Source organism: Notechis scutatus, chromosome 1 (genome assembly GCF_049901735.1).
Source record: "Notechis scutatus isolate UNSWTSFEM ecotype Mainland chromosome 1, rNotScu1.2, whole genome shotgun sequence".
NCBI classification, from domain to species: domain Eukaryota; kingdom Metazoa; phylum Chordata; class Lepidosauria; order Squamata; family Elapidae; genus Notechis; species Notechis scutatus.
In genome coordinates, this window is record NC_142009.1 from 43,258,252 (window position 1) to 43,279,756 (window position 21,505).

General features: G+C 36.8%; 2 protein-coding genes across 20 annotated transcripts in view; one reads left to right on the forward strand and one right to left on the reverse strand.

Annotated features, from left to right (window-relative positions):
* Positions 1–443: 443 nt before the first annotated feature.
* MRPL2 (mitochondrial ribosomal protein L2) lies at positions 444–13,062 on the reverse strand. Of its 3 annotated transcripts, none has more exons than XM_087962557.1 (8): positions 12,952–13,062; positions 10,439–10,530; positions 9,523–9,688; positions 5,903–6,044; positions 5,057–5,172; positions 2,441–2,551; positions 1,261–1,334; positions 444–706 (listed from the first exon to the last, which is right to left on the reverse strand). In XM_087962557.1, the coding sequence occupies exons 2-8, from the start codon at positions 10,505–10,507 to the stop codon at positions 494–496; spliced, it is 891 nt and encodes a 296-aa protein (XP_087818683.1). In that variant the 5' UTR covers positions 10,508–10,530; positions 12,952–13,062; the 3' UTR covers positions 444–493. The 3 variants fall into 3 exon arrangements, with proteins under 3 accessions (XP_087818683.1, XP_026539746.1, XP_087818684.1); XM_026683961.2 differs by lacking the exon at positions 12,952–13,062 and adding an exon at positions 11,210–11,289; XM_087962558.1 differs by lacking the exon at positions 12,952–13,062 and adding an exon at positions 11,210–11,286 and having other exon boundaries at positions 10,439–10,527.
* A 116-nt stretch (positions 13,063–13,178) lies between these two features.
* Positions 13,179–21,505, forward strand: part of KLC4 (kinesin light chain 4) — a 50,941-nt gene continuing 42,614 nt past the window's right edge. For 4 of the 17 annotated variants that reach the window (XM_026683853.2, XM_026683884.2, XM_087962542.1 and 1 more), the window contains exon 1: positions 13,179–13,261. The gene's annotated coding sequence lies outside the window, so the exon portion shown is untranslated. Of the gene's footprint in view, positions 14,018–14,797; positions 14,878–16,711; positions 16,848–21,505 lie in introns of all 17 variants that reach the window. The other 13 variants (XM_026683862.2, XM_087962538.1, XM_087962544.1 and 10 more) reach the window with 5 other exon arrangements.

Below are 21,505 nucleotides of genomic sequence, written 5' to 3' on the forward strand. Positions count from 1 at the left end.
AAAATATATTTGCTGTTATAACTGTATTCAAATTATTGAGTTATTTTCTTTGTGAGTTTGACAATGTATAGCAAGTTTAATGAGAAAATACAAAAAGCCATAAAATGTTTTTTTCTAAAATGGACTACAAAACAAGAAAATCAGTTTTATGACATTCCAAAACTCCTGTTTTGTGTACTAGTAGAGTTAAATTGTTTCTCAATAACTGGAAAGGATAAACTCTTTAGTGTAAGAATTTGAATTTCTCTGAAACTATGTTAGACATCAGAGTAAGGGACATGTTCTTATAGAGCTTTTAAGAAGTCTAAAAACAATTTAAAAGCCTTAAGCTCACTAACTCTATGTGGGGTTGGACTGTAACTGTACCAGCTTCATACCAATAAGCTGTTTTCTCAATAGATTTCACCAAAATCAAAACAAGAGGGGAAAAAGAGTAGCTTTGCCAAGTTTGATAATACACTTTATTTAACAGAATCCTAAAGAGCTACTAATGTCAGCCCTCTGAGGCTGGCACTGGCAAGTTCACATAACTTTTTATTGCTGGGAGGGGCCTGATCTTGCGTCCAGCCCATCCCCCTTTCCGCTGCCATAAACCACTATCTGGTCGCTTTCCTAGCCACCGGTTCCGACCAGCTTTCCCAAGGATTCGTTGGTTATGCTCAACATTAGAAACTCGTCCCACTGTAGCCATGCATGTTTCCAGCACCTGTAAAAGAGGAAGCAGAATATTCCAGATATTTGTAGACAACAGGCACAATTATTCTATTCTTTGTGCTTTCAATAGCTTTTAAATGTTCAAGATCATAGGTGAGAGAGAGGAAGACCGCCTTGAAGTCACTCCAGCAGAACCATCCCCTTCTAACCCAGAGTCATTTCTTAACATCCTCCCTGTGAGAAGAAACCTAGTAACCTGTTTTATATATATAATCATAGCATCATCATCTTGATTTTTGAAGGCAAGTTCTGAACAATTTGATTCAACACAGAAATATTCACTTGATGAGCCCACATAAATTTCCCCACTACTAGCATTTGCAATGGAGCAAGGTAGGCAGTAATACAAGCAACATTTCAGGATCACCACACAAGCCCCCAATCCCTTTTCTACATGTGGCACATCCCAAAAGATGCATCGCTTGTAGGGAAGCACTGATGAAAAAAGCAAAACAGATGATGTTCTTCCCCATCAAGACAATTCTAGGTATCAAAGGAGCCTTGTCTTTTATCTTAACTAATACTCCCACACTCCAAAGGGCTTACCTGTATTTGCCTCTTGGAGGGCAACTGTATAATGACCGTTCCACTCACTTTCCTCAGTAATACCCCACAGGTGCCTAAAAAAGAAAGTGTCATCAAGACTGCAATGTTTTGACCGAACTGAACACTGAATTAGACTAACAGAGAAATCACCCAACCACAATCTTTTTTCAACCTAATCCAATAGGAACATCAATCCAGGATCTGCTATAGGCCAGTTTTGCCTAATGTGATATCCTAAAGCTGCATTGGCAACCATCATACAAAGTTAGTATCTGGCATCAACCCCTTGGCATTTGAGGTTGGAGTCGTTATATAGTATCTTGTATCCAGTCCATTGTGTCAGATATTAATACATTTGCATGATAATCTGAAACTAGACTGAACACAGCATCAAATTAATACTCTTGTTGCGTGCATTGGACCTCTATTAAATATCATCTCTTGGTTTCCAGCATTATCATCAGCATAGATTTAAAATCTAAAACACATTCTGAAGATTATGTTCTATAATACCTAATGTAGTATAGTTCACCCTCTTTTTAATTAACATAGTTAGAATTGACTAGCATGAGTGCTGATTGTAATTTATTTGCTGACTGTGTGAACATTCCACATTGAACAAAATGATTTAGGAAAGGTTCATACTGATCTACTGACAAGAGTTTCTCCTATCCCATTCTGGAATATGCAGTACTTTTTACCACTTTTTTTTATTAGGCATCTAAGCCATGAGTTAAGCTAAGAAAGTGTGGTTGAAGGGATCTTTGACTACCCTAGGTTTCATTTTGCCATCTAACACTGACCAGTTGCAGTTTGTTTGCTTTTGTCAAACATGATTGCTCAACAGCCAACATAGTAAGAGTAAATCTTATTTAAACATCAACTGCTAAGTAGGAAGAACAATATGACTCTCAAGAAACTGTTAGTATTCTGTTGCAGGTTTCAAAACCAACATACAAAAGTACAATTTTATTGAATGACCATCAGAACACCTTCTAAAAAGAAGTCAAAACAGGAAAGAAAATAGGAAGTGGACTCAAAACACAAAAGCATCAACAGTTTTTGGGTAGATTGGACTGGAAAGAAACCAAAGACTCCCAAAGCCAGGACTGCTATGGTTCTGACTGTCCAGATTGGCTTCATTCTTCCCAAATGTTTCTGGCTTCTACTAGATCCTGACCTGCTGCTCGGATATATTGTGCTCCTTTTCCAGGATGACTCTCCAAGTTATTTATGAGGGTTCCAAGTGGTAGAGCTCCAACTGGATATGAATCCCCATCATTAGCAGAGACTGAAAGACAAAAAATAAGGATATTGAATATAAACACAGCAAATAAACGTGGCAAGAAAAAAGTAGTATACCAGGGAAAAATAAATAAAATTTCTGCAAAATATTGGGGAAGAAATGAACTTAGCTCTTATGCAGGAGCTAAGTACCAGCAGGAGGACAGAAGGGGAAGCAAGGAGCTGCATCCAAATGTGCATATATTCATGCACATTTTTAGGGAGAGATGCATAGATTAGGCTCAAATAGACAAGCCTAAGAATAAGACAGGATTACTTAATTTTTTTAAAAAAAGTCACAATTAATACTTCTCAAATAAATATTTTTGGTCTACAATGGAGTCTTTCATGCTTTCTGATTTTGGTGTTTATGTGCAGACATTTCATCATCTAATTAGGTAACATCATCAGTGCAAGCAAGGGTAGGTTTGCTCCCTGTTTGGATGAGAAAGTTTTTCTCATCATCAGAATGGTTTTCTCCCAGAACACAGAAAGATGCTGACAACCACTATCAAGACTATACTTCTATACACATTGGCAAAAGGAAAACAAAACTCCAAACCAAATTGGTGAAGCTAAATTCCAGAAGCAAAGAGATACCCAACTTGGTAATTAATATGTCCAGTCACCCAATATCCACCACAGAACACAATATCCTCCAGAAATATCTCAACTATAACATAGAGGATATCAATCAGTAAGAATTCTTTGCAGCCTGGGAAGCAGCATTTAAAATCACAGGACTTGCCACAGTGATTCAAGAAAACATCTAGTACTGATCATGCTATCTAGTTTGATAATGAAACATCGGCAAGAAAATAACCAAGCTCAGAAAGCACCAAGAATGCCACAGTTAAAACTCTGAGCTACAAATATTCTCAGTAAGAAAACATATGGCAGACATACTACAGACCAGAAAACAGAATCAGAACTAACTTAAAGCAGCACTTTGAGGCAGGACACAGCAGCACTCAAAAACCTATAGAATGATCAAAACCATCATTATTCTCTCAGCAGACAAAGGCCATACCAAAGTTCTCATGGGCAGAACACAATACTTATAAAAAGCCAAAGAACTACCGGAGGACAAATAAACCTATATCCTATAAACACCAACTCAATCCAGAAACGGAATAACCAGATCAAGATAACCCGTAACAACTTAACCAAGAAATGTCAAATAACAAAAGAACAGTGGCGGGATATTTTGGAAGGGTATTAAAACTTGGATTTGTTTATTGGCTTGGGGCCTGAAGAGCTGCTCCCCGCTGGAGGTTGCTGATGGGATAAGAAGACCTCATCTCATTGCCATTCGTCGTCTTGGGTCTGCTTTTTTGCGTAGTTTTAAATTTTTAAGGTGCATAATTTTAAATTGCTTTTCTATTTATCTTTTTCTGATTTGTAAGCTATCCAGAGCCACCTTATAGATGCATATAAATTTAATAAACAAATGTATACAAGCCCAACATATCACTTCATTCATAGATCCAGAACTAGCCAAAGAATCCTTTACAGCAGTGCTACACAACACCCTGGTTGTGCTACACAAATACACTATGATTGAAATTTCCAGATTCATGGGTCTCATCAACCTCTGCCTCCCAACGTATTTTCAGCTTGACAGACAAATATACCAACAACTCTCAGGAAGCCCGGTAGGATCACCATTCTCAGAATTCATAGCACAGACCACAATATAGCATTTAGAAACTGCAGCACTGTCATACACAAAACCAAAAGTGTGGATCTAATATGTAGACAACACTTTGTCATAATAAAAAAGGGACAACATGAAACAATCAACATCTTCAAAGAAATATGACAAAAAAACAGCACACCATTTTTCCTAGATATTCTCATCAGCAGAGGAATTGATAGCAAATTAGAAATTCAAGTCTATCAAACTCAATCAACATTAATGCTCCATTACCAATGTAACAACCCAGCCTCTCACAAGAGCTGCTATGTAAAAACATTATTCAGACAAGGACAAGCACACTACAGCAACCCAAAAAACCACAAATTGGAATTAGACCACTAAACAAATGACTATGCAGCATCTTCAAAAAAACGCAAACCCATGAAAGTTTATCAAAAAGTGCCTGAACACTCAACTCAATATAGCACAATCAACACAAACTATGAAAAGGATAACACTTTATAAACATGTCAAAAACTACAAAAAGACTGTTATGACTATATGACATCACTGTAGCACCCAATCCTAAGTTACATAGTAGACTGTCAGGGTTCCGGCGATTGCCCTAATTAAATCAGCCTCGAGCCAAGCTTCAAAAGAATCCAAAAGATATAGCCAATCCTTCAATATTAATACTATCAGCTTGTAATGTGATGCAAAAGGTCTACCTCAATTTTTTTTGCTTAACTTTAGGTTGCCATATAAGATAATCATAAACTGGGAGTATCTTAGTAACATTTTAGAAGAAGTAATATATCTTGAAACCTAGTCATACCTATCTTTAGTAGCTTAAGTAGCATTTCAAATATTTACCTGCCATCCTTTCTATTTTTCCTGAAGTCTTGATGATGTCACCAGCCACCATGTTTTCAGTTGCAATGATCCAGCGTTTCCGCTTCTCTCCAGCCACTAGAGCTATATGACCTGATCTTCAAAGGGAACAAAATAAATAAATCAATAAAAGATGAACCGTTCCAAGTATTAGCTTTATTAGCTCAAAATAAAAAGTAAACTAGCTGGGCAAGAAAGATAGTGCCAAACATTTTTGTACAACTGTTTAGAGATCAGCATTCTAAGCTAATCAAGCAGATTGCTTGCTTCTCAGTGAGATTTTGGAGAGAAAGCTGATACCCAATCCCAGTTACATCAAGACCTTTGCTTTATATAGACTGCTCTGACTTCCATTCCTGAAGACAATGAAAAATAGCTTCTTGATATGAACCATGGAATGACCTATTTAGACAATAGATGCAAAGTGAAAAATAGCTTCTTGATGTAAACCAGAGAATGATCTATTTAGATAAAAATGTGTTTAAAAGTACACATTTTCTACCAGCTGTCTTGGCCTAATGCTCCATTTCATTAGTTTCTCTATAGTAGTTTAGTTTCCTTACAGTGATCAATTACTTTTCCAATGTTACTTAACAAACTCAATCTTGATAACATTCTTTTCATGGGATTATCTTTTCTCCAGGACTTTTTCATACTAAGAATTCTGTATACAGTATTTTTAAGATTATCAAATTGGTCCGAATCTACAGATACTTTCCTTATGTTTGGCTGTTGCTGTCAAGCAATAATAGTATTTACAAAATTAAGAAGAAATTGAAACTCAAAAAACCTTCAATCTGCTTGTCAACTCAGTTGCCTATTACTTACCTACAGGGATCATATCGGACCAAAAGTACTTTTTCCTCAAATGGACTAGGGTCTGCTGCATCTGGATAGCGCAATCTTTGGAAATCAATCATACGATAGCATTGTTTATTTCCTCCTCCAATTCCATGCACACGGATACGACCTTATGGTGGAAACAGTACTTTTTAACCATCATGTATTGCACTGAAACACTATATTCCAGCTTCAAGATTTTCTTTTTACAAATCTCAAAAGTGAATGGAATGAGAATTCATTGTTATCACTGAGCTCACATAAGATTTCAAGCAAGAATATCTTAATTTCACAAAATTTGGCGATTTTACAAGAATTTTGCATTTTCACTTTAATTAATTTGGAGAGCCTATAGATAGCATTCCATGAGGATTTCTGGGAATCATGTTGCCAAACCCTGTTATATCAAATAAATGGTTTAAAAAATTAATCACGGAAGAATCTCTAGCAACCCTACTTTCATGAAAGTTGACAAAAATTATAGAGACTAAAGATAAAAGTCCAAAATGCCTATTGTTTTATGTTGGAAAAGAAATATGCTTGCTTTCAAATTTATGTTAATCTGGAGAAAAAGATGAACAAAAAGTTCAAAATATTATTTGGTATTTCATTTCTTACAATAGATCCAAGGCATAATTTAAATTTTTTTTATATCTGTTCCTTGTTTAGCAATGAGCTTGGTTAGCAACCACTTGCAAATACAACAGTTATTAAACATTCATTTTCTGACCAATATTCACATTTACACCAAATTTCATGCACCTGACAACAATGCACATCAGAATGAGAGTAATACTGGCACAATATTAACTGAATGAGAAACAGCAGTCAGTGATCTTTGCAGCATGCCTTTCTGTCACATTAGTGACATTTTGCTTAACAATCAAGTCACTGGAATAAATTCAATCACTAAACTGGGATTAGGTAATTAGTATAAAGATTTAATATAAAATCATTAAATATAATTATATACATTTATATAATCAGCATATGACTCAGAGCAAAGTATATAAATAATATGCATCTGGGTTCAATTCAAAGTGCTGGTGATGTCCCCTAAAGCAGGGGTTGCCAACCTTTTGGACCTCAGGGACCACCAAACTCATAATTTTAGATCCCAGGGACCACTAGCTGGTTCTGTAGGTGTGGGTTGGTGGTCATGTGACTGGCTGGGCATGGCTTGTATGTAAATATTATAAATATTTATATAACTATTGAATTTTTTATAAACAAAGAGCAACTTTTACCCAAAATCAGGCAAAGCAGGCAGGTAGATTGAGTTGCTCACAGAATCACTGATTCATTCAGAAATCTATCTGCCATTGGTTAGCTCAGTCTGTCACATAAAATTTGCTTGCAAGCAAACTCATAAAATTAACTCACAGTACACCATGTATGTAAATATTGAATTTTTTATAAAAAAAGAACAACTTTTACCCAAAATCAGGCAAAGCAGGCAGATTGAGTTGCTCACGGAATCATTCAGTGATCTACCTATCTGCCATCAGCTAGCTCAGTCTCTCAAATTTGCTTGCTGTGAGTCTGCACTGAATTTGCTTGCAAGCAAACCTTCAGTCCTAAGGGAGTTTCGGCTGTACTAGCTAGAAAGCAAGAAATCCAACCATTTTCTGCTTCCTGGCTAATCTAAATCTCCCAGCACAGCAGAACAGATGATGGTCGGAAAAAGGAAAAATAGAAATTTAGCAGGCAAGTTTACCGGGTAAGGAGTGGGCGGGGAGGACTCCTGCGGGCCATGTCGGCGGCACAGCCTTGTGTTTCTGCGCAGCCTGGATTAATTGCTTTGGGGGGGTGCTCTGGGGGTGAGATTTCTCTCAGTGGACCACGGCCCACCGGTTGGCGACCACTGCTCTAAAGCCCTTCATGGAATGGGACTAGTTATTTCGGGGACTAGTCTCCCTGGTTACATCTATCTATCCCATTAGTTCTGGCAAGGGAGGCATGTTCCAGGTCCTATTTACTAAGGAATGCAATCTGACAGGCCCAGGAGGAAAACTCTTTGGTCATGGCACTCACCCTTTAGAACACCATCCCTCAGACTCCTCTGTACTACCGGCCTTTCATAAGTCCTTAAAGATATGGTTTTCTCACTGGGCTTTGGCATCCAAATGTGCGGGACAGCCTGTACAGTGGTTGAGTTTGATTACTGTTTTTTATCAGGTTTAATTGTGTTGAATGGGGTTTTTTATAGCTTTATATCCTTTTCATATTGTATTCCTTTTTTATATATTTTCAATTGTTGTAAGCCATACAGAGAAATGTGAGATAGCCTGTAAATTACAATAAATTATAAATTCAATTAAAAACTGATCTATTGTTGAATACTATTTTCCTTTGCCAGATAGATAATAGTTTTTATGTGGCTGATTATTATTTGTTCAGCTGAATCATCTATTTTACATAATTCTTTTATTATAAAGTGATAGTTTATAATAGTTAATTGTAAACTGTCCTCATTAATATGCATTAGAAATGTGAAATCTAAATCTTCAAATAAATGAATACAGAATACTCATAGTACTGTAGTACATGAACTCTAAATATACCATTTTGTGAATGTTGTGGTACTAAACACAACATCCTTTGTAAACATGGATTTTAAGCCATCAAGAACATTATCACTTATGTTCACACAGCACAGCTTGCCATATGTTTTTGTAACTCACTCATAACATATACTGCAAATCAATGGCATATCCATATAAAATGACTCCATATAATGCCATAAATGGTCAACTGATAGAATTAAATCAGACTGAATTAGCCACCCAATGAGATCAATGGACAAATCAATAGAATTGCAGCAATTCTCATGGAGGATTTACAAATCTCCCCAGAAATTCCATTGGCTGTTATCTAGAGTTCACAGGTAGTCACACACATTATTAATAAGCTATAACCAATACTCAGCAAAGAGACTGTATTTTGACAGACATTGGATGACAGGCCCATACGTACTGATGACCACCCAATCTGCAGCAAGAACAAGAAATAACATAACAATGATACTAACAAGGAACAAGACACTGCAACAAATCAAGATGTCTATTTTGCTCCCATATTTATACCACCAGCATTATCACAAATTCCATCAACTTCACATACATGATAAGACCCCTTCACATGCTTTTCTTCTCATGTAAGATATATCATTATTTGCAGTGCCCTTCTGGATTCAATATGGGACTAAACAAGCAATGCTTTGCACAAAATAATACTCAGACATCAAGAATCAAAATACGAACAAAGTAATATTTGAGTATTTCAAACTTCTAGACATTCTATTCCTGATATCAAAGTACTCATTTTGGATACAAGAAATTTCACTAGTACATCATGCAAAAGATTGTTGAGCTCACATACAATGGAAGGTTTCAGGACATCTTAAAATATTTCAACAAACACAATGAATTTTTAACACATTAACACATTATAATCATTGATACAATACTTGTTCCAATGTAACTGGTATCAGCATAACCAACCTACCTCTTTCCCTCTCAGTTTAAATCCTACAACACTCTAGTCACTCCTTTGCATTTGATGAAGTGAAAAAACCTACAGGGACAGAATTGCAGTTCAGAACGTACCTGTGTGATCTCGACCTCCTGTCTTTGGTTTGGGAATGGGCTTAATGGTATACTTTGTCCTGCATTTCCATAGAGGATCTCTAGCTAACACAGAGGTAGAAGTACTGATTTCACGGGATAAATCAAGTTGGCTAATAAGATAAAGCGGGCGGAAAGATGCAGGGATCTAGTAAAGGCAAGAAAAGCAAACAACAGGATATGATGAATTGTAAATGTTTAACTGTGGGGGCATAACTGGATATAACATGAACAAAAAGATTTCATCTTTGTTGTTTAATGTTTTAGAAAATATACCTTCATATACACTGACAATTTAGCAGCAAAGTTCTAAAACATTTTGTTATTATATGTTAAATACGAAGCCATTTTGCAGGTTTCCTACAAAATGCAAGCTGCTTCCTCTAAAAATTAATGGCATATAATAAGCAAGGATATTCAAAACTAAAAATGTTACAGTCAAAATAGATACCTGATTATTAAAATCATTAACATTAATTAAGATGTTCACCCTATTTATGTGTTTGAATCAGGAGCATTTATTTTATATTAGAGGAGAAAAGGCTTCTGCAAATGTCTAGAAATATTTACACAAACTGTTCTCAGAATCTCTCAAATATCAATCTCACTGAAAGACTGTGCCTTGAAAGTTAAAGCTTAGTTCAGGTCTTTATATGGCAGGGGGGGAAAGATGGTATAAAGTCCACTAAGTAATTCTACTCAGAGAGAATAAAAGCAGAATAAAAAGATAGTATTATGTTTCTATCCCACTTTTCTCTTATCAGTTTATATAGGAGCCTTGAGCTCATATGCGAGTTATATTAGAGATATTTGCCTGGAAGAAGAGCACCACTACAATAAGATCCAGAATCCTCTACTATTTATAATCCATTTGGCCAAAACATCAAAGTGAATGTACCTGTGGAAAATGAGGACCTGAAGACAACAGCAGGGAACCAAAGGTCCGGATCAAGTTTGATATTGCCATTAGGAATAACTACTTGTTTTCTGCTGCAAACAGAAATAAGACAATGACAATTAGAGTTAACACATACATCTTAACCCTTTCATTTCATAAGCAAATCTACACCTTCAATTCCTTCCATATATTCATGATCTTCACACAATCATACTACTTTTATTCAGCTCTGTCACAGTCTTCCCAGTTTCTCTTTGTTTGACACAGAACACATAGGCAGCTGGAACCAGCAGACCAGGTTGTTAAGGAAAGCATTCACATAGAATTGTATTATTAAAAGCACAAGCAGGGGAAATGTATTTTATATTTGTAATATTTATGTTTGACAGATTGCTGTACAGGACAATTGCAGAGGATGAAATGCATTGTACTCTAAAAGGCAGATATGAAATAACAGGTTCATCCTTAAATCATTTTGCAGAGGATCGCGGTCATATTTGCAAAAACACATTTCGCTGCCATCTTTCTCACTTTATTTAGCTGAAGTCAGAAGATATGGTATCTTTTTTTAGTCACAGATCATTTGAGTCCCACTGACTTTGAATTAGTTTCTCCCTCTCCCCTAAGATCACGCACAGAATGAATTGAGCGAGGATGTTTTTATAACTAGAAAATGTTACAGAGCTGTCTCTTCTGGGATACGGAAGGGATATTCCGGTAATAGTATTTCTTTTTGGTGGAGTGAAGTTCTCCCGATCTGCCCGAACCTACCCACAATCGCAATTCACAGCGCAGCCATATCGCGGTCTCCTTCTCCCCGCCCCAAACCGAGCATGCGCACTCTGACCCGGAACAACAATAAGAAGAAGCGGAAAGCTTTGCCTATGCCGCTGGTTTTCACGTAGAAGGGGTCTGGCTTTCATAAGCTTGATCCCCAGATGTGGCTGCGTTGCAGTTCTCATCGCCCCGGCCAGGAAAGCAATAATCGGAATGGTGGGAACTGAAGTCCCACTTGGAGAAGGAGCTGCTTAATCTTTTTTGTTACCATACATAAGACTCACAACTTGTGCCCCTCCCCCTCAGAATGCACGTTCAAGAAATGTAGAATATCCATTTAAAATGGGTTGGGTCTTTTCTTATTCAAACTTTTCTTGGGGGGAAAAATAGTGGCGTAATCTCCTGGTGATCTACCCAGAACTATTCGATTTATTAAACATTATTTGCTTGAATGTGGATTTTTTTTTTGTTCTCCGGCCTTTAAAACTGTTGGCGGACAGAAGTGAAGTTTCCGATCTCCTAGATCGGAAACAGCCTGACTTTAATTTGTTACAATTAAAAGACATCGCAGCCGTTTCGATAGATTCTCCTTGGCAGATAGCCGCTTGACAAGATGATCCTTAGTCGAGGCTAGACTTTATTGCGCCCTCTGGCTCTTTGGGCAGTAAAGTTCATTAAACAAACAAAAGCGGCCAATTCTCTTCCCCCCCCCCCCTTAAGGGCAGAAGCAAGGCGCCACCGAAAGTGGGTTGCAAAAGTCCTCGCAATCGCTAGATAGCAGCAAACCTATTTACAAGTTCTAAGGCAGGGGTCTTCAAACGTGACAGTTTTAAGACTTATGGACTTCAACTCCCAGTATTCCTACTCCAGTCATGTTAGCTCAGGAATTCTGGGAGATGAAGTCCACAAGTCTGAAACTTGCCTTGTTTAAGTCCACAAGCTTTGCCTTACGCTTTGTTGTGCTGTACGAACCGTATGGAGTTTTGCAGCCCGGAGCCAGTAATTGGAATCACAATTGATAAAAGAGGGGTTCAAAGTTTATCCACGTGGTCGCGAAGAGTAGACAGCGAATTGATGACACATAATTAATCAAAGTCTATCGAAATTCTCAGTCATCCAAGTCATGATTGTTCCAAAGGTGCTTTTTTCAGGAGGCAACTGGACTTTTGAAGACGTTTCGCTTCTCATCCAAGAAGCTTCTTCAGCTCTGACAGGATAGTGGGAATGGAAGGATTTATATTCCTTGCAGACAGCTGATCATATGCATCCTTTCAGAGGGTCGCTGAAACACTTGGAGGTTTATCTGTGTCCTCAGGGTCATCTGAGTAGTGCTCCTGGTTCCTGTAGTTTGCATTTTTTTTCCTTTGGAAATCCATTCCTACTCTCAGAGTAGTTCATCCCAAATTGTATAGCTAAAAGTCTGTAGAAATTCACCCGGGTCGTCCCAAAAGTGCTTTTTTTTCAGGAGGCAACTGGACTTTCTTGTTGTTTTTTTCTTTTGAAGACATTTCGCTTCTCATCCAAGCTGAATGAAGAAGCTTCTTTGGCTGAAGAAGCGAAACGTCTTCAAAAGAAAAAACAAGAAAGTCCAGTTGCTTCCTGAAAAAAGCACCTTTGGGACAATTAGTCAAAACCTAGCTCAGTGTTTTTCAACTTTGGCAATTTTAAAAAGTGTGGATATTAAAGTTGCCGAAGTTTAAAAATTACTCAACTAGCTTATAAATTACACCACGTACGATTCCGCGCCCTCTCCCCTCGTTTCCACCTTTAAAGGGAAAAATCAGCTCTCCAGATGCATTTCGGGACGCCACCGGCTATCGGCAGGCGGCCATATTGGACTTAAAGGGGCTGCGGCAAAACGGGGAGGAGCCAGAGTGGGAACTGTTGTTCTTCTTTCAGGAGCGGCCGGAGCGGCTTGGGGAGAACGGGAGTCTATTAAGCGCATGCGCGCTTCCTCCTCCATCCTCTGATTCTTCTTGAGACCCGAAGGAGGCCCAGGTAGGAGCTTCTCCGTGCCTCTTTCTCTCTTACGGAGGCGGGGAGGTGGTGAGTTATCTTCGTGGAAAGCGCCCATCTTGGCCCGAGAAGCACTTAGCCTGTCTTGACAGCCGAGCATAACAGCCGGTTAGAGAGGTTGTGGTGGTAGAGGGGGTGGGCTCCAGAGTCTCCCCCCTTCCCGGCAGGAGTGGGTGACCCTTTCTGGAGAGAGAAAAGCTACAATACTGGCTGAAAATAGCAGTTTTTGCATAGGCGTTTATGTAATTTTACACTGGCGTATGTTTTACGGAAGAGACTCTCCATAGACATATTTATGGAAATAAATACAATTTAAGTGACCGGGCTAATCCATCTCCATTTGAAAAGCTTCCTTTTCATTCTTATATAGGGGAATTAGGAGGAGCCTGAATTTTTTTGCCCTTACAGATGCAATTGGATGCGAGGGTGAATCCGGGCATACATTTAGCCTGGAGGCACATCATTAGACATTGAGACATCATGTCTCAAATCCTACTCACCACCATCACTCACATGCACACAATCCCTGTGGCCAACTCCTTATTTGTGGTTCAGTTGTCATTGTGTTTCCTTCTGGAAGGGTGTGTCTCTGCATTGCTGGCACAGCAAAAGGCAAGTCTCCGGGCTGTGGGGCAGGTGCTGCTCCTTTGCTGACAGGAGTTGTCTAATTTATGAGAAAGGAGGAGCCGATCAGGGTCTTTTCTACTTCTCCACCTGTCTAAGAAAGTGAGTCAAAACAGCTGCTATTAGGATAAGTTTTGGATTCCTTGGGGATGTTGGATACGGGTGATGTCTTTATCCTCTTGGAATATTATTACATCTGAGTTGTACACGTGAATTGGTTTGAAATCAGTCTGCTCCATTTTTTGTTGTTGCAATATTTCCCACCAAATTGGTACTGTAGAAGTTGAAGTATTTAGAACCAGGGATAAAATTATGGGTTAGACATCATTAATCTGGAAGTAATAACTACAAGTCCTTCTTGTTTAGGTGTTTTCCTTCCCCGATTCTCTTCTTTGATGTGAGAGAACTCTTTAATATATCTGCTATATTTTCTATGGCTACAATGTGGTAAAGTGAATCCTGTGATGTAATATTTTTATAATTCTGTTATTGCTTATTTCCTTTATATAAAGATTTCAGGCCTATGTGATAATCTTTTGAATGGACTTCTTTTACAGTTCACTCTTTTATTAATCATTCGGATGACTGAAATTTTGATCTTTGAAACCAGTTTTGGGAGGAGGAGATGACGTGCTTAATTGCAAGGTTCCATGTGTATGTGGCACTTTCTATATATATAATCATGATGCTATTGCATTTGTGTGGCTGTGGGCTGTGCCATCCTGCAGAATGGAAATTTAATGGATTCTTCCATGCTAAAACTTTAGGCAGCCCTTTAAAAATAATTATTGTCAGATGTAATCATATCCAGAATTAGATATATGTAGTTTATGTTACATATGATGAAAGTTTTCATCTTTTGAAAGTCTTTTTTTAACAAGATATCAAAACAAAAGATACTTCTGTTTGATCTTAAGTGTAACTTTTTGTTACATTTAACAGAAGATGGAAGTGATGATGATTATCAGTTTTGCCATCTAAGCAAGAGTTGTCTCCCAACTCCAGCTGGCTAGATGCTTCTGGTACATTTATTATTTATTAAATTTGTTTGCTGCTAATCTCACCAAAGAGATTACTATGACTCTTTTTTTGTGCATAGGTTCTATATTGATACCATGTTGTTATTTCTTGCACTTTTAGAAATTGACTTTCAAAACTATTGGCCTACAGTTCCAACAGTATGCATCATGTAATAGTGGAAATGAAATAATAATAATTAGAAACCAGTACTACAGGAGAGCAGCAAGGAGGTGCTTTAATACAATATTTTTTTCTAAAAATAATATTGAGCCAAACCTTGAATGTATGTATATATGTGTATATGCATATGTGTGTGTGTGTACTCTATTTGAAGAAACAAACATGTAAGTTAGATAGCCTAAGCATTACTTATTTTGGCTTGCTTCAAAGGAAAGAAAGATAAATAAGATTTTATTTTTAAAATAAACATTAGTATTTCAAAATATTGATTATTACTAAAGTTGCAGTCCTCAGCATAGCCAATTAGTAGCAGGAATGATTATAATTTCAAAAATATTTTTAAATGCCAATTTTAGTGTTTTGTTAAACTATTTGTTAAAAATGGATATAGCTCAAATATATGATCATGGATATAACTTCTAATTATATTCTGTTTGACATTAATATTGAAATAAGTTAACCAATATGGTAAACTTTCTAAAAGTGAGAAAGCAAAGACAGACAATAGAGAATTTGAGGTAATTAAATAATACATTTATAATCTCATAATTGTTTATCAGCATTTTGTTACAAAAAATATTTTAAAGAGTAAAAGAGCTGGAGACTTTGGCTCTAAATTGCAATATAATTGCAAACTGAAATCAAACTGTAGACATTTAAATAATTCTCACCCATCTCCTCATATCAGAGGAAACAAACCCTAAGTTTCAAAGGGATGCTTGTACATACAAGCATAGCCCAACCAAATGCATCCCTCCAATAGCAAATACTTTCAAAATAAATAACAATGACAGCATACCTGATTTCCAGACTGCTGTCAAAGCATTCATGCTATAGCAAAGCTTGTGATCATTTAAAATTAATAATGGCTATGGTTAATATTGAACATGTATAAAATGGATGATTTTTTATGAATAGAATTTGCGAGCCAAAATTACTGTTTTGCTATTGTGTGTAATTAATTTCCAGCATTTTACAAGACAGAGGAAACACAAAAGCATGAGAATGTTCTAAAGATGCAAGCTAGTAGAAAAAAGCAATATAAAATGAAAAGAAATATTGAACAAAAGATAACATTATTTTAAAGGGAAGGAAATACAGTCTGACTGGCATAATTTTGATAAATCATCTATAATATTAAAACTTCAAACAGTCAAGTGGAAGTTAAAATGAGGTTAGAAGGAAGGATATATTGAAGTTGAAACTTAAACACACTCAGGATTATGAGAAGGTTGAGTATATAGTTTCATTGGAGAAGTCAAACAAAGATATATGGTCATGCATATCAGTATCATCAGAAAATATTCATGACCCATAGATTGGGACTTCCTAATGATAGGAAGAAATGTGATTTATTCTCAATCATAAATTTTTAAGAAATTTGAAACAAAAATCCTTGCTCGTGGCTTATAAGTAAATTTAGTTATTATAAAGAAAAGAGGAAAAATAAAGATTATTCTATGAATTGTAGCAAAGGACCAAGATAGAACAATGCTGTCCATTCTTATTTCACATATGATACCTGTTTGGGCTATAGTAGAGATCCAGTTTGGTGTGATTAAGGCATCAAGTTAGAAACCAGAAGAGAGAGTAAGTTCTCATCCCCGTTGGGCACAAAGAAAGCTAGATGGCCTCAATTTAGTCACTTTCTCTTAGTCCTAGGAAGGAGGCAATGTGGTAAACCAATTTTGAAAAACCTTGCCAAAGAAACTGCAACAACCTGCTGAAAACTGCAAGAATTGGACATAATTGAACAGAAGGAAAAAAATTACAGTTCTTCAGTGTTGATGAGGTAATGTACTATACTATATTTTAGGATAGTTTAGGAGGAACAAAACAAACTATGTGATACACATCAGTCTCCTCTCATATCTTGATGCTTATCTTCTAGATCTAGAGTATGACATCCAAGGAGCTGTCTCATCCTTTTCCCCATATTTTCCAGGTGATCAATGGACAATAGCCTGAGCAACTATAAACTATTGACTTTGGCATCAAACATACAGAACTGAAGTTATTAAAATATGTTTTTTCTGGGCCTATATTGGAACCGTTACATTGAACAAATTGGAGTTGGGAGTGAAATAGCAAAAGTTGTAAATGATACTGACTTACAATGGTCAAGCAAACTTCAAATTGTTATGTAAACAGTTAATGGAATTCCAAATATGATAATATTGATTTGTGATTCACTGAAACCTCAGATTTGTTACTTCGCTAGCAAAAAAGACCATGAATATTGCTGTGAAGGGCAATAAGTATAAAATAGTAATGATAATTTCAGGTAACTGCTTTAGCCACATTTCCCAAGTAATGTTAATTAATGAATCAGAAGCTGAAGTAACAGTGTAAGTTATACACCAGAGTCCTTGTTTTACATCATTTTATTGTATTATTTGAACCTTGCCCTATTATAAATGATAGAATTTTAGCAAATTGCAGCTTTTCATAATGTAGATGCCAGTGTATAGTCCTTAAACAGTATACTGCAGCACATCAGGAAGGCATTATGTTGGACGAGACTGGCTTTGAGAAGTTTAAGTTGTTTGATATAAAAAAAAACCAGATTCATTATAGGAACCAGTCTGCTAGTTATGGTAAATTGTTGCACAAGCACAAAGTGGTTGGACTACTATTAATTCATGTTTCCAAAAGCTCAGGGACCAACGTTCCCAAGGAACTTTGGAGAATTACTATAGAAAAGTCAAAATCAGATTGAATAAGAGATCTTACAATAGAAAATGGGTGCAGGCAGAACGATATAAGAAAACCTCACATTTTCTCAAGTTTTCAGTGTACTACCAAATAAACAGTAAATTGGTTGGAAAAAGTGTATTTGTACTCATAGTCTTTGTACAAAAGATTCTTATTTGAGATGAGAGCAAGAGGGGTGATTAATGCTTTAATTTGCAAGTCAAGCGCACTGAATGAATGTCTCCCCAGTGTTTTCTCCTTAGATTTCTTTTTTTTTTTAATTCTGAGAATTTCTGTCATAAGCCTAAAGCTGCCTATATAAAAGAAAGACTTCTAAGTATTGAGTTGGTTTAAATATTGCTTTATATTATATCATTCATTCCATTGCAAGTTCTTTACTGCAGGGTCCCTTAACCACCGGTCCACGGACCGGCACGGTCCGTGGAACAAGTCCTACCGGGTCAGCAGAAGAGTTAATGCCGCTATCTTGTTTGATGAAAAAGTGCTCTCCGATGAGCTTTTCCGGGTAGAAAGCTCACCGGAAGCACTTTTTCATCAAAACAAGATGGCGGCGCCCAGCTGATGTCCGGCACCGGGCCGCGGCATAAAAAGGTTGGGGATACTGGGTCATGGCATAAAAAGGTTGGGGATCACTGCTTTACTGGAATTAGAAAGAAGACAGCAGGTTGAAGTCATTTACTGAATTAGATTTCAAGAGACACTATTATTAAATGACATATATAGCACACAGTTCCAAGAGGTTTGTGAAATAATTGATTTTAGATGTACATTTCTAGGTTTTAAATTTTAGGCATTTTAAAAAATACTGTAAGGGTAATAATTGATCTTTGTTATTTTAAAGCAATACCCATATATGCAAGTGTGTGTGTGTGAGAGAGAGAGAGAGAGAGAGAGAGGGAGGGAGGGAGGGAGAGGGCAATGGTTGGTAGAACAAAAAGTGAAAGAAAATTGCTGAAGGATGACTGATAGAGGTTTCACTGGTTGCTAGCAATGTTTCAAGATGTTCAGATTGCTATATCTGGTATGATTGACAACTTCGTTAGCTTATATTTCCATTTGATGCTGCTGGCCATTCACCAGCAGCATGGCCTTGCAGTGGTAGTTGATCCATATCCAGGCTGGTGGTAGGATAATTTCCTCATGGGAAATTCAGCATCACTTAATTACTCTCCCATTGCTGATGCAATTAGACATAGCTTCCAGGTAATTTCTGTTCTTCCTTGTTCTTTGTACTTCCTATGGCTGTGCCAAACAGCAGCAGTTGGTTTGTCTTTTAGAATGTATATAGTGACTTTCTAGAGTTTCTGCAGTCTATTATTTAACTGGCTTGGAGGAGAAACAGACAATTTAAATTAAACCTACATCAGTATAGGTACTAAGTGTGGCTAAATCACTGCTCTCCTTTCATGTGATACTAGCTGTTCCAAATTGCTGCAGGGGGCTGTGAATGGATCATTGTGCAGTAATCTTGTGGTGTATTTTGGCTTTTCATTTTTCTGCATTGCATACTTGAGCATATCGTTGTTTATCTGAATAATATTTTCTAAGATTACTGTTAAAGCTGTTTTCCCAGTGGTATAACTACTTCACAGCCAAAGGATTGTAGTATTTCTTATGTTTTAATAGGAATTGTTGATACAGGTTGGTATGATGTTGACGGCATGTGGGTGCCTATTCCTGCCTAACAACAGAGCTACTATTGTTCTGTACAGATTTAGAGACATTTCTTCTGTGTCAAGCTGTGGAGATCTGTATGGTCAGCATGAATAAGTTTTGTGAGGAAAATGGGCAACATAAATAAAAACAATAAACTATCCTCTTTGTACTTTTGAGAGATTCCCCAGATCTATTGGAACAGTCTCATCTGGCAAGATTTAGCAGAGGAACAGGCTTTTTCAGATTTATTTATTTTATTTATTTGTTTTTCGAGCATGTATTAGGTAACAAATATAAGTATAAACATGATTATTAATACATGAAATGAATACAGGGACAGGGACATTGGTGCACTTATGCACGCCCCTTATTTTATGTTGCCTACCTACTCTAATTTTAGGCTATTTCAGTGTTCCACAGCTGACTGGGGAATTCTGGGCATTGAGGTTCTCACATCTTAAAGCTGCCAAAGTTGAGAAACACTGGGTTAAAGTATTTCTTTTTCTCCATCTAGTATGGCAACTGAGTTTGTAAGAGGGAAAGGAGGAAAACAAATCTTTGTTTTATGGGGAGTACCATGTTGCTTGGTTGAGGAATAAATGCTGTTTCTACATGTTGTCTCTCTAAGCTCTCCAGAGCATCATTTGGGCTTTTGAAAGTGCAGATGGCCTGGAATTATATCTTACTACATATTTAAGGCAGATGGCAGATGAAAGCCTAGCACAATGCAATAGTATACAAAACTTGAGTTGAAGAGACATACTGTAATTTATCTTTGCATCTGATCTTGAATCCATTCAAGGCATTAAATCAGACAGGATACTTCCAAATGTAAAAACTTAAATATTTGACAAATACACATTCCTATCAAGAGCACTTTTTGTGGGCATTCCATATTCCTTATCTGTAACAGAACATCCTATCCCTTTGAAGGCAACATATGGATCAGGAGTTTTCAAATTTGTTTATGCTGCAGAACTTGTTAGTTTAAAAAAAATCCCAATTAAACAAAGTTCTAGTGATAGAAAATGGGCTATGTTTGAACATTTCTTTTGCCCATACACACACAGAATCCCATCCACTTCTCCCAAGTTTTTCCTAGGATTCCACAGAACACAGTTTGAAAAATCCTGATATAAAGCATAGAAATAAGTTAGGACAATTAAAGCCATGAGATATTGTTCTTTAAATTTGACCTTTTTTTAGTATCACTTCAGCAACATCCAAATATTATCTTCTTATTTTCCCCTTCATTTTGACACATTCAGTATTCTTTCATATTTTTGTTTTACCACCTGATTCTCATTCATTCTTTTTAAATGATCACTTCATTACAAATCACTTCTGTAATGAAATCACATTTTTGGTACCCATTCAGCCTTAATCCTGTCTTTTCTTGTTTTACCATACACATGTATTCCCACATCATTAAACCTACATCTACATTTCCTCTGTTATACCCAAAACTTTCGCTTACATTTTTCTTTTCATTTGACAAAAGTACAATTCTTTCAATAGATTGAATACTGCACATTACCCAATAAAAAGAGTAATGTGCAGTATTCCTTCTATTTTTTTCATTTTCCCATCTTTAATGAACATTTTATTACAGTGTAAAAATTCATGTATTTGCTCTAGGATTTTTCCACATGTATAATTTGCAATCATTCATTGCATGTTCCCTGTCATATAGTAGAAAAATGAATACTGCATCTTAACAGGGACATGAAAGGAGCCCTCATCTGGGCACCATATATATATAAAAGCGAAATGCTACTCATGCATCATCACAAAATCTCCAGAACCGTAAAACCTACAAACTTGAAATTTGGCACATATGTTCCTCTTGGCTTCTAGGTGCTCACTAAGAAAGGATTTTTCAAAATGACCATCAGAGCATTAGTATTTCATATATTATTATTAACACGCTCTGATGCTAAGGAGTTCTACTCCACATCCCCACCTGAAAAGAAATATCTTCCAAATGCAAAGCACAAGCAGGGGAGAGGAGTTTCAGTTTCACAGCATCAAGTAGCTTCAGTATAGAACAGTTGAGCTAAGCCACGCCCAGGCTCCTTG